Below are 17069 nucleotides of genomic sequence, written 5' to 3' on the forward strand. Positions count from 1 at the left end.
TGCAGGGCCAGGTGATGCTCCAGATAAGCTGTCTTACATGATGAATTTAAAGAGGACCTATTGTGCTCATTTTCAATTATCATAATTTTATTTTTGGGTTCTACTAGAATAGATTTATATGCTTCAATGTTCCAAAAACACTGTTTCTCACACTCTTCATGTCTATTCACCCTCAGTCTGAAACACTGTTAGAGCACCTGGAAAGGGAAAGGGGAAACACTGGAAAAGCATAATAGGTCCACTTTTAGGTGCATGCATGTATTTTGGTCAGTGGTCAGACAGTTTATTTAAGTTGCCAGGTCCCATTAGAGTCACTAAAAGATGGACTGGCAGGTCTGATAAGTCTGCCAATCTTGTTGAATTTGGAAAAAGTTTAAGGAGGTGTCTTCAGTAAGATATGTTTCTAAATTACCTGTAGCTGGAATTACACATACTTATTACTTACTATAGCATTTGTTACCTAGTCCAACCCAGTTAAAAGTCAGTTGATAGTGAAATCCGATAGTGAAATCTTCATGCCTACCAAACACGGATTTTTAAAACGGCGCCCCAAAAATATTAACGTGTAAGGCCGCAATAAGGAGTTCTGTTCCAAAAATAGCAAGCTAACTACCTAAAAAGCATGCAAAAACCTGGCAAACACTACCAACAGCCCAGTTGACACTGATATAAGCTTGCCAAACACGCTAACTGGTGTCTTTTGGCAGGATAACATTTTTGCAAGGTGTTCCAGCCAGGAAACACAAAACTACATAGTGCATATCCTAGATGGCTAGTGGGAAAGACACAGGTGTTTATATGTCCTTCACATGACCATATGCTATCAAAATTATTTTGAGGATGGTACCAAAACTAGTTGCCTATAAAACCATACCTCAAAAAGTGTCAAATGTGTTGCGTAGTGTTACTTTAACAATATGTCCTTATCAAGTTTAAGTATTAACTGGTGTGTGAGTGTGTTTCCCCTGTCTGGGCATGTTCCCATGACGTCGTAGTTGGTGTTATTTAAAATTATGTATATTTGACGCCACTCTCACAAGGTCTGTTAACGATACGTTTGACACGCCCCTGTTTAGACCGAGTTTTGCTTTCGGTTTCATGAACTTGACAGGATTTTCAACATGAAACAAAACGGTGAGATATTTTTTGTTCTCGCACATTGGCACCACAGAGCAGCACTGTATAGTACTCTATCTTGATTCAAACACGGTGCAATTAAAAACGTAATAATGTTTTTTTTGTATTTTATGATAACGAGCTTGCTCGTTTACTTACCTTGCAAGCATGCTTATCCGTAGGCTAATGAGTATCTAAGTTTGCTAGCTAACGTTACTAGAGCCTATTAACCAGAGGTTGCTGTGGGCTACACAAACTCTTGAGTCGCTCTGAAATAATTTGGGTAGCCATTCTGGGCAGTCCATAAATCTACTCCATTACCATAAATCGATAGAGATAATGGTAATCAGATTTGGCCGATCCATCTCACTACTTTTTTTTTTATTCCAAACTGGGTTATTTTTGCAGGTGGCGTGTGACAACATTATTTAGTTGTGCTGCAAGTACTGCGGACGAACGAATGCAGGCTGGACTCACCACATTTAAAAATAACATTGCTGTGATCTATTTTTAACCGTAGGCTACTAAACAAGACATGGAAGGAAGAACCATTAAAGTTTGCGGAGTGCCTGATATTCTTCCCGCTGACCGGATTGTTGACAAGGTCACAATCCACTTCTTACGACCCAGACAGGGGGGCGGAGAGGTTCTTAGAGTAATCTATCCAAGCTCCACAAAAGGGCAAGCCTTTGTCGTATTCGAGCATAATGAAGGTAAGTTGCTTTTTGGATTTCAAAACGTACATTATAAACTTATTTGAATGAAGTAGGCTAATGTATTTGAAAATACTTTGAGTTTGCAATGACTTTAGCTGTGTTGACTTAAACTCTGTTCTCAGTGGCTGCCCGGGTTGCAGGTCTAAAACAATCCTTGGACATAGATGGCCAACAGTATCCCCTGACGATTGAGATAGTGGATCGACCAGACGTAAAGAAGCCTAACTACATTCCATTCTCTTCCTTTTGGTTCTATGTGATAGTGTAATATAACACCAGAGTAGCTGTTTGTTTAATTGTGGAGTAGCGAAGGTATAGTTTAAACAGGGAAGTGAATTGTGTCCTGTCCTGTCATAATAGTACCAAGTGATCCTCACGACTTAAATATGTCAGTCCTATCTGACATAAAACTAGATTGCAGTGCCAACTGTGTGTGTGCTTGTCTATGTGTGCGTGTGTGTGTGTGTGTGTGTGCGCGTGTGCGTGTGTGTGTGTGTGCGTGTGCGTGTGTGTGCGTGTGCGTGTATGTGTGTGTGTGTTTTGGCTTTATAGGTGGACCTCCCTGTTCAGGCCACCTTGGACCTGCGAATGTTCCCTGACCAGAGTGAAGTCCGTCGTCTCCTGAGGAATCACAACTTTAAGGTGTCAGAGCTCAGCCCTGGTAAGGTGCTACTGGATGGAACATTCCTGAGCCTGCGAGCCGTCCGTTCCCAGCTCCAGAGACAGCTCCAGGAGGCTCGGCCCCACGCAGACAGGGACCGCTCTGTCTTCACCTCAAATGACACTGCCTCAGGTGCACTCACCGAAGACTCATACAGAGCGCAGCCCCATGTGAATGGTTCACATGTTTATGAGAGAGAAGGTTCCTATACGAACAACTCACAGGATTACGTGAGGCCAGGGGGTTCCTCTGCTAGTTCAGATCAGTCTCTTTCGCCTTCTTATCACTCGTGGGAGAGGAGTTCTTCTCAAAACCAAAGCTATTTATCACAGGATTCGGAAGCTCCTCAAAGCTTACCCAACTTTCCGAAAGACACCTTGACAGGCAAACCACCGCTGCAGAGGGGGACAGCGTCTCCAAGGGAGATCTCTCTCCAGGTGGATGCCGATAGTTACCGTTACACCTGGACCTTCAAGAACGATCTTGTAACCGACATACTTATAACCCACGGTGTAGAGGCCACTACGAATGAGCTTTCGGGGATAACAACCTTAACCCTGAAGGGAAAGGGGTGTGAGAGAGCTATGCAGAAGCTGCAGGATCTCATCAGTGACACTTCCTCTACTTTACGCACCCAGGAAATATCACTGTCCACACTCAGCCATGAACAAAGAGTACAGATTGGAAAACAAGTTCAGCGATTTAAGGACGTGTACAAAGTGTTCGTCAAGCAATCACAAAGCTCGATTCTAATCATCGGATCTTCCACAGACAGCTATGAGATGAAACAGAGCTTACTAGGAGAACCTGTACACAGCTATGAGATGAAACAGAGGTTACTAGGAGAACCTGTAGCCCTTTCAAGCTCTGTGCGTACAGGCCGTGACACTGAAAGAGGCCCGAGAACGAGGCGTAGCTCATCCTTACCCAAACAACCGAAGTTAAGGCCCGACCAGCACAGCAGTGCAAGGCTGGAGTCTCCACCTGTGTCTGCTTCTCAGGCCTACTCTCCCTCACATTACCAGGGCGATGAACCGAGGGGAGGGGCTGCCATGGGAGGGTCACGCAGAGGATCCAGTTCAGACAGAAGAGAGAAGACGACGGTTCAGAGGCCTGTGCACAAGGCAGACAAGCAGAATATGGCTCCCTCTAGTGGGGCTCCAATGCCACCATTGAAGAAAAATGCATTGAATTCAGTAATTGAAAATACATCGTCATCATTAAAAAAAAAATGGACTAGCATGACTAGCAAGAGATGAGTCTAAAATATGAGTCCATACAGCTGTCACTTTAATATTTGTAGAGTGTATTTGTTCCAAACTAGAAAATGTGATAAGTTGTTAAAAAAAAGGTAGTTCTAACATTGAATTCAAAACAAAAAATTAGGTACTTGATTGCTGATGCCCATACATACATAGTATTGTTAAAGCTGTCATGTTGTATTTAGAGTAACAATTATGAAGTCTAATAATATATTTTTTGTTATTAAAACAGGTAATATGTTACTGTGCAGATGAATTATACAAAATTTGCACAATCTCTTCAGTTTTGTGATTTTCAAGTCATCTCTCACCTCTGGGATTCACACGATATCTGTTTTATTTGTTCATTGAATGATTATGAATAGGTATTCGTATTGGATTACTCATTGGATTACTCACTCATACTCACTCATATGTTTTTAAAATTGTAATGTTGTCTTTTGTCTTTACACTACACTAGAAAATGTATCCTGAATGGGAAGTGATTAATTGCATGTTCCAAAGGAGTCGTGTTTGCAACATCCCCAAGGAGATTTAAATCACTGTTGAAAATGATCTGTGTGACAAGTTTTATTGACATTAAACATGTTCGAATAGAGAATGAAAGCCTTGTTGTGTTTAATTGTATTACTGAAATTGAATTATTTATGTGATATTTCACCATTTTCCATACAATACTCCTACAACCTTGGTCATATGTTGATCATTGTTGGGTCTAACTGCCTATTTCAGTTTGTCTTTTTTTCTGTAGCCTTCTCATTTTTAGTGTTTGTCATTGCCATGGCAACAGAAACCATGGTGAAAATTGAGGAAGTTTTCTTCATTGGTCCTGAAAATGAATGCGTGAAGCAGGAAGTGAGCTATTCTTGTCGTGTCAAAATGTCTGTGCTGGAGACCATAGGAATTAATGGACTGCACAGAGGCAGGTCATATAATGGAGTGGGTTGCAAGAGAGGTTGCCATGCAGTTAAGTATACACAGTCTTCAGTAACTGCTGGAGCTTAGATATTGTGACACTGAACCACCGTTTAATGTTTTGGGTAACTTGGAAAGAGATTTAGATTTATGTGAGACTTTCCCTTTTTTCTGTTTTGTACATAAAGATGCTGCAAACAATTGTGACCGAGATATGCAAACAAGGCCTACAGTCCGTTTAAAACTCCACAAAGAAGTATGACTAAAGCTATCCTTTCATCATAACCTGAAAATGTTTTAAAACAGGCAATCATAACCTGTCTGGACATGCTCATGTTGCCACCTGCCTCATCCCAATGACCATAAAAGAAGTTCAGCAGAGGACTTAAACATTTCTCGCGAATACATGCACTTAAAATGTATGTTGAGGTCGTGGTGGGTAACGCCTTGTGTTCACTACAAACTGATTATGAAATATCTTACAGGCTATGACATCAGTTGCCAACCAAAACTGTTGTGAAATATCCTTGTGTTTTGTCATGGTCATTACTGAGACCAGGTCCCGTTGCCAAGACTACTGGGTGCACCAAAGCCACAGGTCTCTTCAGTAATATCTGGACATGAGTGACCTGGCAAGGGGCTGATTTGGCCATGATAAGTAGACCTCCACTGTGAACATTGTGTGATGTCAGCAGAGAGGAATGTACAGTTGACTGTTGTTTGTTTCTGTAATTAAATACCAGCCCAGTTGACTATACAGTGATAGTGATCAGGGTATGGCTGTTTGGGTCTTTTTTTTCTTTTTCTTTTTTGTTCCCTTACATGGCATAGTTACGCTCTTCTCCTCAGTAGCAGAGTGGCCCTCTCCGACCACCATCTCTCGGTTACTCGATGACGACAGAGGGCAGAAGCCTATGTGTGGCGGTGCCATAATTGTCTGATCTTGGGCTGACCAGGAAATGCCGAGGTCCTTCTCAGGAGATAAGGATCCTCTCAATCTTTAGGGTCCTGAGGGACAAACTCTACCACGTCACCGTCTGCCTGGAACTTATTCAGCAGTCGAGAGGTTAGACGAGAGAGGAAAGAAGGGGGCTGAAAAAAAAGAGGGCAGGAAACGTATTGCAACCTGTGAAAGGTGGCTTCACAATGTCTGCAGCCCGCGTAAAGATGGAAGTCAGTGGCAAGAAGAGGAAGGAGTGGCTGAGAAACAGAATCGCTTCAAGCCCTTTCCGAAGACAAATAGCTATTTTCATGCCGTGGGCGTATATATAGTCTCTATCTTAAACACACACACTCACGCACACACACACACACACACACACATGCTAGATGACGTGTTGTGGCCTGTTGACCGCAGCCCTGTGACGCGACTTCAGGCTTGGGCCTCAGCTCCAAAGAAGAAACACACACACACAAACGCAGCCACAGCTAAGCCACACCCACCGGCATTCACACACACTCTGCCTGCCCTCTGAGTGTTTGGGCCCTGCCGGGTTTGATGCATTTCTCTCTTCCTCTCCGCCTGTGCGTGCCTGCGCTCGTGTGTGTGTGTGTGTCTCTGTCTGCCACCCCGCGCAGCCTCCATCTCCTTCCCTCTCCCTCTCTCTCTCTCTCTCTCTGCCAGTGAGAGACTCTACTGCCACCATGGCGGAGCTGGAGGACTTGGAGTTTGGCAAGTCGGACTTTGTGCTCTTGGACGAGGTGGCCATGGAGCCGTTTATGGAGAACCTGAGGCTGAGGTGAGTTGAGGAAAAGGAGGAGGAGGAGGAAGTTTCAACCCCCCTCCCAATCCCCCTCAGGGAATGGATAGTTAAAGAGAGGGATGGGGGGTGTAGGCTCGGTGGAGAGTAGAAGGAGAGAAAGTAAGAGGCTCAAGCTGTGACAGGCAGGGACTTTTGAATGTGTCAGATCAGGGGTTTGTGCTGCTGGAGCCGTTATCTGTCTCTCACACTTAGCACTCCCAGTCTGTTCTGAACCTGGAGCCATTTTGTTCCTTTTTTCCCTTTTTCTTTGGTTCCACACATTAAAAAAAAAACATCTGAAGCTTTTTAAAAACAGCTTTTTGAGGGCTGAGCTGACTGCATCTGGGTTCTTCCTGGGTCACTCCCTGTGAAGGAAGATGAGACCAAATTCAAGTAGTAAGAAGCTCTTTGAGGGGAAGCATGAGTCATTTCTGGTCGGAGCGTTGTCCTTTGTGGTGGTGGTTTTTTGGGCGGTTCATACTTCGCACTTGAGTGGATGACGGACGTTTCTGTGCGTGGAACACTGTGATGCGTTTTTAAGGAAGGCAAACATTTGGGACACTTCTACAGCTCTGGTGGAAGTGAGATGGTGGAGGGGAGAAAAAAAACATTTTGTGTTCTCGTTTCATTTTACACCATGGTGATTTTCACACAGACTTTTTCGTGAGACAGAAGGAGTCAAGTGACCTTATTCGCAGGCTATTTTTGAGTTTGTTTTCCATGACTTTTGGTCTCACTCTTCATAGCAATGTCTCACATTGTCAGCTCCGCTGTGAGCTGTGCTCACCAGTCCTGCATACACCCCAGTTTCACGTTTGGACTTGCTCTATTGTTGAGTTCAGATAGCCACCCTCTAATGTGCCATGCAACACTTGTTAACACAGCCAAAACGAGCTTTGTTTTATATCAAGATATGAGACACTGATGTCTCAGTCGCACTGCCTGTGAGAGAGGAAACTTGATAATGAGATACAAGTGTCTTGATCAGTTAAAAGTAGACAGCGGATTCTTTCATGACATTGCTGATGTAAAATGTGTTGACATTGGATGCACATGGATGTCAGATAAAGCATGGATGGTAGTGTAGAGTGTAATGAGTGGATGCCCATGTCAGCGAGGACTATGAGGCAGGTGCTGCTGTATAATAACTGTAGGCTAACCATCTTCCAAAAAATACAGGTGATTTATCCTGCATTGTCATGTTTGCAGTGTTTTGGTTTTTTCTTTCAAGCTCTTTTCAAGCTCAAAATTTAGTTCAGGTTTGTGAAATGTGAGCGGGTTCTACGAAAAAGATCAGTCTTGAGACACACGTTACACTTCCTGTTCTTACTTCCCACCTCTGTATCACTTCCTGCTGACGTCTGGGTGTGTGCAAGTCATACAGAGAGAAGGAGAGAGAGAGAGACATTTGTGAATAGCCACTGCTAGCACTGAAAATGTCATAGGAATGTAATTGTTTGAGTACCGCTTTGACTCATTGGTCTAGTGCTTTTGTCTCATTTGTCTCACCAGTTTTCACCATGATGTTTCCAATAATAACCTAGTTATGTTTATGGTTTTGTGGGTGGGTGTCATTTGGTGACATTTCCTGTATATCCGTTGTGCTACCACCCATTGCAAAGAGTGTGATGGAATTAAAGGCGCAGTCCTTGATTATTATCCATCACACTTTTCATTGAATTTAGCTAAATACTCCTAATATTCCTCTAGTTGCCCCGTCCAGTGTGTGCGTTCATGCACAGTCCTGGCTCTGTAAATGGGAATCAAACAGAGTGGTTTGGAGAAAGACATAGCCTATACTATTCCACATGATTCAACACATTGCTTCAGGAGTGGATGGCTGGGGGGATGTCTGGGCACAAACTTTTGACATAATAAAGGACTGCAACTTTAAATTGAATAGAATTGTACGTTTTTGTTTGTTTGTTTGTTTGTTTGTTGGCAGGTTCGAGAAAGGCCGTATCTACACCTTCATTGGGGAGGTGGTGGTGTCCGTTAACCCTTATAAACAGATGGACATCTACGGGAAAGCGATTATCGACGCGTATCGGGGCCGTGAGCTGTACGAGAACCCGCCTCATCTGTACTCCGTGGCCGACGCCGCCTACAAGGCCATGAAGAGGAGGGCCAAAGACACCTGCATAGTCATCTCAGGTCAGCTAAAGACACCTGCATAGTTATCTCAGGTCAGCTAAAGACACCTGCATAGTCATCTCAGGTCAGCTAAAGACACCTGCATAGTTATCTCAGGTCAGCTAAAGACACCTGCATAGTTATCTCTGGTCAGCTAAAGACACCTGCATAGTTATCTCAGGTCAGCTAAAGACACCTGCATAGTTATCTCTGGTCAGCTAAAGACACCTGCATAGTTATCTCAGGTCAGCGCTGGCCTGGCTCATGCCATTCTCCCTCTCGCTCTAAATAGCATTACCTACACCTATGGTCGTTATCTAGATAGGTACTGTAGGTCTCAAATACATATATTAAGCTGGCAGTGGTATTCTGCTCATCAGCACACCCACTTGCTGTTCCACGTATGTAATAATTTGCAAAGTCAGGAACAAAGCTGAAATGTAATTGCAGCTGATTCTGCTGGGCTATGATAACCCAGCACTGGGTTGGTCCAGTTGTTACCCAGCGCTTAAAGCAACCTAACATTTTTGCAGTGCCCTCTGCAGCTGCTCTGCTTCAGGAAAGCAACCTGTTTGACATGGCAGGTCGGACGATTGGCCATTCTTTCAAATATTCATAGATCAAGCATGTTCAATCACGTATGTCAAGGGCTTTAACAAGCTAAACATGTTATATTCCGACTTGAGGGACCGCTACCAGACGCCATTGAAACACAGATTCCTCAATGTGTAATCAGTTGTATGTAGATGTCTATTATGGTGTAGTAGTTCACATAACCTGACACTGCACAGACGTACTCCAGTGTGGTCACATTCAATCATTCCCCTTGAATTTACAATCATGTGATTAGCTGGAATTGTAAGAGACATCTGATAGGCTGCAGAGAATGTCCTTCTGAGGAAGAAATGTTGATATGTGAATCAAGCGCATCAGGGAAAAAATCCACAAATGCAAATAAATGGAGACTAGTTAGTAAATGCCCATTTTATAGTCTATAAATAAATGTAACAGCATCTATATTTGTGAATCGTGTGACATTTATATGTGAATCAGGAAATAAAACTATTCTATTTTGAAAAGTGGTTTCTGTGGGAAAGAGTTACTCCCTTTTGAGTGTTCTTTGGGCTTTGTAACTTTGCAGTCCGTTTACATGCATCAAAAGCTACTTAACTAAAGGAAAAATAGGAAAAGCATAATAGGTCCCCTTTAACACAAGGTAATGAAAAAGCATCACTCTTTTAGGTGAGAGTGGAGCAGGAAAGACGGAAGCGAGCAAGTACATCATGCAGTACATCGCAGCCATCACTAACCCATCACAGAGAGAGGAAGTCGAGAGGTGAGTGCTCACTTCATTTATGTACTGTTTTTTACTCTTTGGATCACTTTACAGAGCTTCACATGTTTTCACATGCACTTTCACGTGTTTACACACACACACACACACACACACACGCAGAGATGGTGAAGGCAGTCAGGATGCATCAACCTGCTTACAGTTGGGAGATCAGTGCTTTGCTTAAAGACACTTCAACATGGAGCCACTAGGTGTCGGACTTGAACCTGGAGTTAGGTTAGGCCTCTCAGGCAACTCCCCTGTTTGGATAGCCAGTGCTCTAAGGTTGGAGGAAAAATGGAGCACATCTTCTTCAGGGACTTATACCAAGTATCAGACAACATGGATGGCAGTCCAGGACATTAACTGTGTTTATTTGCGCTAAAGAGTGCTGGGTTGAACGTGTCAGATAAAGAGACAAACTAGCGATCAGGTATCTATTACAGATGCAAAGCTCTCTAAGTGCAGATGTGTATTCAGAGAGCACCTCCCATCCTAACTGGCACTTCGACTAGTGCTTAACTTGCAATTACAGCAGTTACATTCCTGCACTTTTTCTTTTATATTTCATTTTTTATATTTCTTATGTAAAGTAGTATGTATTGTTACACCAGGTTCTATTGCTCGTAGCTTGACTGTTCTCTCCCTTGTACGTCGCTTTGGACAAAAGCGTCTGCTAAATGACTTAATGTAAATGTCTTAACGGAAATGGGTATTTCATCATGTTTCTTGTTGTGTCTCTCTTTATTTTGTATATTAGCGTGAAGAATGTTCTCCTGAAGTCTAACTGTGTTCTGGAGGCCTTTGGCAATGCCAAGACCAACCGCAATGACAACTCCAGCCGCTTTGGGAAATACATGGACATCAACTTCAACTTTAATGGAGACCCTACAGGAGGTCACATCAACAACTACCTGCTGGAGAAGGTGAGAGAGCCATTTAAACATGATTCACGAGTACTGGTGCTGCTCTCTCTCTCTGCCTCTCTCTCTCTCTTTCTCTATCTTTCTCTCTCTCTCTCTTTCTGGTCACATTCATTCTCTCTCTGTCTGTAACACACACACACACACACACACACACACATATGAAATATACACAGATGATGACAGTGTATTGGTGAACTGTATATCACCGAGCTCTTTTCCAATAATACTTACTTTTCAGGAGTTGTTTTTAGACTTTTCAGACTTTTCCCCCTTTGATGGAGGGGGTGTGAGAGGGAGGTGGTGTGAGAGGGAAGTGAGACTCTGGGTCCAGGAATAAACTGAGCCGTGAACTTCCCCATCTCTCCTCTCCTCTCTTCTCCTCTCCTCTCCTCTCCTCTCCCCTGTGTGCTAATGACTAAATCACAGACAAGGCTGTGCTCTGAAAAAGCCATTTTTGTCCCCATTCTCATGTGTTTGCCATCTCACTCATTGATGTGCATGTCAGTGAACATTTACATTTTTGACATTTCTGATACAAACGTCATTGGCCTACATTGCCCTGTGCTGCACCTAGTTTTGTAAATGACAAAACTGCTTTATTTATTTACAGTATCAGTAAAAAGTTTGGACACACCTTCTAATTTTTTGAGAAGTGTTTTCTTTACTTTTATTATTTTCTACATAGTAGATAACACTTTTTTTGTTTAGTACATCATTCCATATAAGTTATTTCGTGGTTTAAATGTCTTCAGTATTAATCTACAATGTAGAAAATAATAAAAGTAAAGAAAACACTTCTCCAAAAATTGTATGGTGTGTTGTAAACTTTTGACTGGTACTGTATGTATTTCCTTCTTTCTTTCTTTCTTCTCTTTCTCTTTCAGTCAAGGGTCGTGCACCAGCAGGCGGGAGAAAGAAATTTCCATTCTTTCTATCAGGTGAGTAGAAATATTCCTGTGGTTCAGGTGGCAAAGCAGGGTGCTAACATCACGAGTCATGGACCACACATACTGATAGAAATGTGTATCTGTGCAATCCTGCAAAACACTTTCAATATTAGATCTGTTAAATTACTAAATGTAGATGCAGAAGGCCATAGCAGTCAGTAATGCAGGTTACGAGACAGTCTGTCTAAAAAAGTAGCATATTCAAATAGATGTGTCAATGGTTATTTGAATAATATAGCTTGCGTTCCAAAATCATGTTCTCAAGGTGCTTTACAGAACCTGAGACACAGGCTCAGTGATATCTCACATTTTCTCAAGGTGCTTTACAGTACTCATCCTAATTTCCTCTCTCCTCCGGTCTTCAGTTACTGCGTGGTGGCACTCCTGAGATGTTGAGCAAACTGCACCTCAAGAAGGAGCCAGAGGCCTATGTGTACACCAGAGAGGGCGCCTCAGTGGTCACCGTGAGTTCCTCTTTCTCTCTGTTTTGGATACATTAAAGGTGCAATGTATAGTTTTTGTAGTAAAAAATTAAAGATTTACATTTTAAATAATAATGGTATTCTGGAAGCGTACATGAAAGACATTACGGTAGAGTATCTCAAGTAGTTCGGTTTATTCTCTGCATCTTCACAAAAAAGACAAATGAAATGCATAGAAACCTGAAACAAGACATTAGGAGAACCTCCTTCTCACTTTCCTTTTAGAATGACACCATCAACACACAACAATAAAACTACATACTGCAGCTTTAAAGATGTATCAACTGTGGTTAGAGCTCTTGCAGTTCTTCTTGTTAATTACTGAGAGGCCCTGGTGTTTGAAGCTCTGAATGGTGATGATGATGTCATTAACAGTCTGGCATTAAACAGAGGGTAGCTGTCAGAGGGTTTTTAATGATGGGCATTTTTATTTCATTCAAGCAAACTTTACAGTGGAGGGTAACTCATATATTTTCTCTGCACCGCTAGTTGTTCACCCTTGAACTCAAAGTTGCTAGCTTGCTGTTCTTGACTACCTTTGCTACACTCTGTTGACTTTTAGTTAGTTGGCTCACTAGTTTTAGATGAAAGGTTGGGGGAAACAAAACAGCAGATGAGCACTTTGTAAATGAATGTATTCCTTCCATCTACCTCTCTTTCCACAAGGGGTCCAATGATGGCTCGTGTCATAAGGCTGTACTTAGTGCACTCAAGGTGATCGGTTTCACTCAAGACGAAATCAACTCCATCTACAAGATCATTGGGACTATCCTCTTGCTGGTTGGTCTATTTTTGGTTTCTTCTCACTTAACCAGCGGTTAACCACTTATACTTCTCATGGAAATAACTTGCATCTAGTCAGCATAAAATGCAATAAACACGGAAGTCGCCTGCTGAAGTCCTCATAATAGGAAGTCATGATAGAAGTGTTGTGTGATGATGTGAAGTAGCTTCCCATTCCCACAATAATACGAAAGCAAGCAGAAATCTGAGCAGGACAAAAGATCCTGAGATTCAGATTTAAGGGACAGCACTCAGGAAATCAGCAGCGCCATGTTTTGAAGTGTTACCCGCTCTCACAGTGAGCAGTCCAATGCTGACATGTGTGGCACAGATCAGGGCTAGATCCATGGTAGTCAGATGCTCTTCAGGAGAGGTATATGCTCTCTTTTATGAGATACTGATGCCCTCCTCAGTAGTCAGATACTCTTTCAATAAAGGTATACCCATGAATGAGGTGCTGAATTGAAGAGAAAGGTATGTATTCTTTGTGTAGGTAGAAAGGTAAGCTTTCCTTGTGTAGGTAGAAAGGTATGTATTCTTTGTGTTGGTAGAAAGGTATGTATTCGTTGTGTTGGTAGAAAGGTATGTATTCTTTGTGTTGGTAGAAAGGTATGTTTTCTTTGTGTTGGTAGAAAGGTATGTATTCGTTGTGTTGGTAGAAAGGTATGTATTCTTTGTGTTGGTAGAAGGGTTTGCTTCCCTTGTGTAGGTAGAAGGGTATGCTCTCTTTTGACACAGTATAAGTTTGATTTAACCTTCATCCCTTCTCGTTACTGCAGGGGAACTTGGAGTTTGAGAGCGACGGCGAGACGGTGCAGGTGCCGGCGGCTGATTTGGTGAAGCACATCGCCGAGCTCACCACCACAGGGGAGGAAAGCGTGAGCAAAACCCTGCTGTTCCGCACAGTGGCCACAGGGGGCGGCGAGGTCATCGAGAAAGGCCACAGCCAACAGGAGGCCTGCTTCGGACGCGACGCCTTCGTCAAGGTAATACAGGAAGTCATCATGTCCAGCAAGTGGCTATACTCATATAACATGTACAAATCACAACATGATTAACAACGGAAGACAAATTAAAGAAAGGCTCGGTGTGTGGTTGTGCTCAATATTCACTACTACCAAAACTCCTATCAACCCAAGCACAGAGCACCCCTGGGCCACATCAGGGCGAGACTGAATCTAGCATCAGCTGCTCTGTGTGTGTGCCTCTAGTATCAGGGTTGATTGCCATGACTGTGTACATGTACGGACAACAATGTAGCACCTGGATGAAACCAAGGCATGGAGCAAATATCCAAATATGTATAGGTTCTGGGCGGACATGACTGATATTCTCTTGACCAAAAATCACTTACCGTGCAGAATCTGACCCCAATTTGGACAGCTCTCCTTTTGGCAAATTTAGCTTTAATTTCTTCATTACGTAAGGGCATGACTCCGTTCTGTCCATACCTTTTACGGTCCAAGAACAAGCCCATTTATCTGGCATTTCATTGCTGTAGGGGACATTATTTATAGTCCCTGTTCATCAACCATTTTAAACACTCTTCTGCCTCTCTTTGTGTGTTTTAGGCTTTATACGAGAGACTGTTTGGCTGGATTGTCAGTCGTATAAACGGAGTGATTGAGGTGAAGAACTATAACCCAGCCCTTCATGGCAAGAACACGGTCATCGGTGTGCTGGATATCTATGGCTTCGAGATCTTTGATAACAACAGGTCAGGTTTGGCTGCATCCTTGAAGAATTGCAAAGTTGTTAACATGTCATGCACCCACTCAGTCACTCAATTATCTCACATACCCATATTCTGTTTGGATTTGTTGAAAACATAGAAATAATTTAACGTGTGATATAATAGATCATTTAACGTGTGATATAATACATCGTTTAACGTGTGATATAATAGTATTCATCAGATTTAAGCCCATGTGCCAGCCAGATATCTGGTCCTGGTTTAACCACAGTCTCCTGCATCAACTACTGTAATGAGAAATGAGAAACCAACTCCCCATTGTGTTGCATATATCATACATACAGGGGAATGACATTTAGTTTTTAGAGGACCACAGTGCCACACTGAATATAGAACACACAATAAATATAGTTATAGTAGTTAAAAAAAAACGTGGTGTCACACTTCTGGCTGTACCTCACATCTCATGTTGTGCATCTCTGTGTGTGTGTCTAGTTTTGAACAGTTCTGCATCAACTACTGTAATGAGAAACTTCAGCAGCTCTTCATTGAGCTGATCCTTCGACAAGAACAGGAGGAGTACCATAGAGAGGGCATCACGTGGACACATGTAAGGACACACACACACACATACACACTGGCAGACAGTCACACACATGGCTAGCCTCTTCAAAATCCATGCTTTCATTGAAATACTTGGTACTATGATATTAACAGTGCGTTCCTCCTCTAGGTTGACTACTTCAACAACCAGATCATAGTGGACCTGGTGGAGCAGCCCCATAAAGGGATCATCTCCATCCTGGACGAGGCCTGCCTGACAGTGGGCAACGTGACCGACACCGTCTGCCTGGAGAGCATGAACAACAAGCTGGGCCAGCATCCTCACTTCAGCTCCCGCAAGGTAGTACCTCAATACCAAAACTAACTCATCCATTAAATACATTATATTTACAGTGACATACATTTATTCATTTAGCTTGTAGACAACCCCCACCCCACCCCAATGCAACCCTCAAGGTAGTACTTCAATACCAAAACGAATTCATCCGTTGAATAAATTAAGCAAGCAAGCTGGGAGATCCAATAAAAGTAACATTACATTTACATTTCTTCAATTAGCAGGTTTTATTGTTTTATCCAAAGTGACTTAGACTGGTGTACAGATACACATGCTCACTAGTATGTATGCTTCCTGGGTATCAGACACATTACTTTGGACTGCAGGAGTACAGTAGACTACACAGACCGTAGGTCCAACTGTATTTCCATCATCTGTTCAATAGAGGGCAGTGTGTTTACACACTGTTGTGGTCATTGTGGGACATTTTATACGTTCATGGCAGACTTGGTTTACTACTTGTGCAGATGTGATTTTATGGCCTTTGCAATCGGAGCAGTTAAGTGGCTGACTGAGCTCAGGAGAGGAACGCTTCTAACAGTCTCTCGAAGTCATTGTGCGCTCTGTGGCTTGTAAACCGGTCATTAATCTGATTGTGAAACTGTTTGCAGCTCTGTCCGACTGACAAGACCATGGAGTTCCAGCGAGATTTCCGCATCCGTCACTACGCAGGGGATGTCACGTGAGTCTCCTACACTTAACCATTGGCCCCTGTCCCAAAGGCCTAACGTTAATGTTGCACAGTGTGTGAGTCTTAGCCTAGACAACTGTCACACTGTTGCACAGCTGTTATATTAGCATAGCTTCACAGCTGGTTACTATCACATAGGCCTAACATTGAAGTAGCACAGTACATGAGTCTTAGCCAACACAATTGGTCACTGTGTCATATAACCAACATGAATATGGCTCCAAAATTGGTCACAATAAACATTAGCATAGCCTTGAAACTGGTCAGTGTCTCAATAGGCTAACAAGAGCATATCCTCAAACCTGACTTTTGCATATCCTCTGTCATATGGGCTGATCGCTTTCGTCCAGTCTTAAAATGTATAAAAATAGATTAACCATTGAAATTCATCTGGCACAACTGGTCACCTATCTCCCAGGCCAAATAAAAATGTGTTGCGTGTCTCTGAGACTCATCCTGATTCCACATACACTGTGCCCTGTGTTGCATCGATAGGCACTCTGTAATGATAACCTGCAGACTCTTGATCCTTGAGGGCCCAGTGATTCTGACCGGCCTGGCCTACTTTCATTTTAAATGGATCGCAGCTCCCTACAAGTGCTGTCTCGCCATGCATCACTGCCGGATGACATTTTGTCAGCCCTGCTAATGAAACAACTTGACCCGTGCCGCCGGACGGATGCAATCCGAAAGCGCGTTCCACTTGACTTCTCCCTTAAGGCTGGATAGATGAATGTGTCAGGACCGCTGTGGGGGCCTTCTGATAGC

General features: G+C 42.9%; 2 protein-coding genes across 2 annotated transcripts in view; both read left to right on the forward strand.

Annotated features, from left to right (window-relative positions):
* The first annotated feature begins 947 nt into the window (after positions 1-947).
* On the forward strand, positions 948-4356 carry si:dkey-154b15.1. Its single transcript, XM_012818371.3, has 4 exons — positions 948-1134; positions 1637-1829; positions 1955-2043; positions 2385-4356. Exons 2-4 carry the CDS (start codon positions 1652-1654, stop codon positions 3750-3752), a joined length of 1635 nt encoding a protein of 544 aa, XP_012673825.2. The 5' UTR covers positions 948-1134; positions 1637-1651; the 3' UTR covers positions 3753-4356.
* A 1842-nt stretch (positions 4357-6198) lies between these two features.
* The window catches only part of myo1g (myosin IG), a 51781-nt gene continuing 40910 nt past the window's right edge, over positions 6199-17069 (forward strand). Inside the window, 12 exon segments of the mRNA XM_042710622.1 lie at positions 6199-6409; positions 8358-8566; positions 9788-9881; positions 10639-10804; positions 11689-11742; positions 12117-12215; positions 12900-13013; positions 13796-14002; positions 14588-14733; positions 15205-15319; positions 15443-15613; positions 16222-16292. Of these exon segments, the coding sequence (XP_042566556.1) occupies positions 6315-6409; positions 8358-8566; positions 9788-9881; positions 10639-10804; positions 11689-11742; positions 12117-12215; positions 12900-13013; positions 13796-14002; positions 14588-14733; positions 15205-15319; positions 15443-15613; positions 16222-16292 (1541 nt within the window). The 5' untranslated portion in view covers positions 6199-6314.

Source organism: Clupea harengus, chromosome 19, assembly GCF_900700415.2.
Source record: "Clupea harengus chromosome 19, Ch_v2.0.2, whole genome shotgun sequence".
Taxonomy (NCBI): domain Eukaryota; kingdom Metazoa; phylum Chordata; class Actinopteri; order Clupeiformes; family Clupeidae; genus Clupea; species Clupea harengus.

Coding starts and splice junctions, on each gene's coding strand:
- si:dkey-154b15.1 (XM_012818371.3), top strand. CDS start 1,652: ATGGAAGGAAGAACCATTAAAGTTTGCGGAGTGCCTGATATTCTTCCC. Junction 1,830..1,954: donor CGTATTCGAGCATAATGAAG/GTAAGTTGCTTT, acceptor CTCTGTTCTCAG/TGGCTGCCCGGGTTGCAGGT. Junction 2,044..2,384: donor AGATAGTGGATCGACCAGAC/GTAAAGAAGCCT, acceptor TTGGCTTTATAG/GTGGACCTCCCTGTTCAGGC.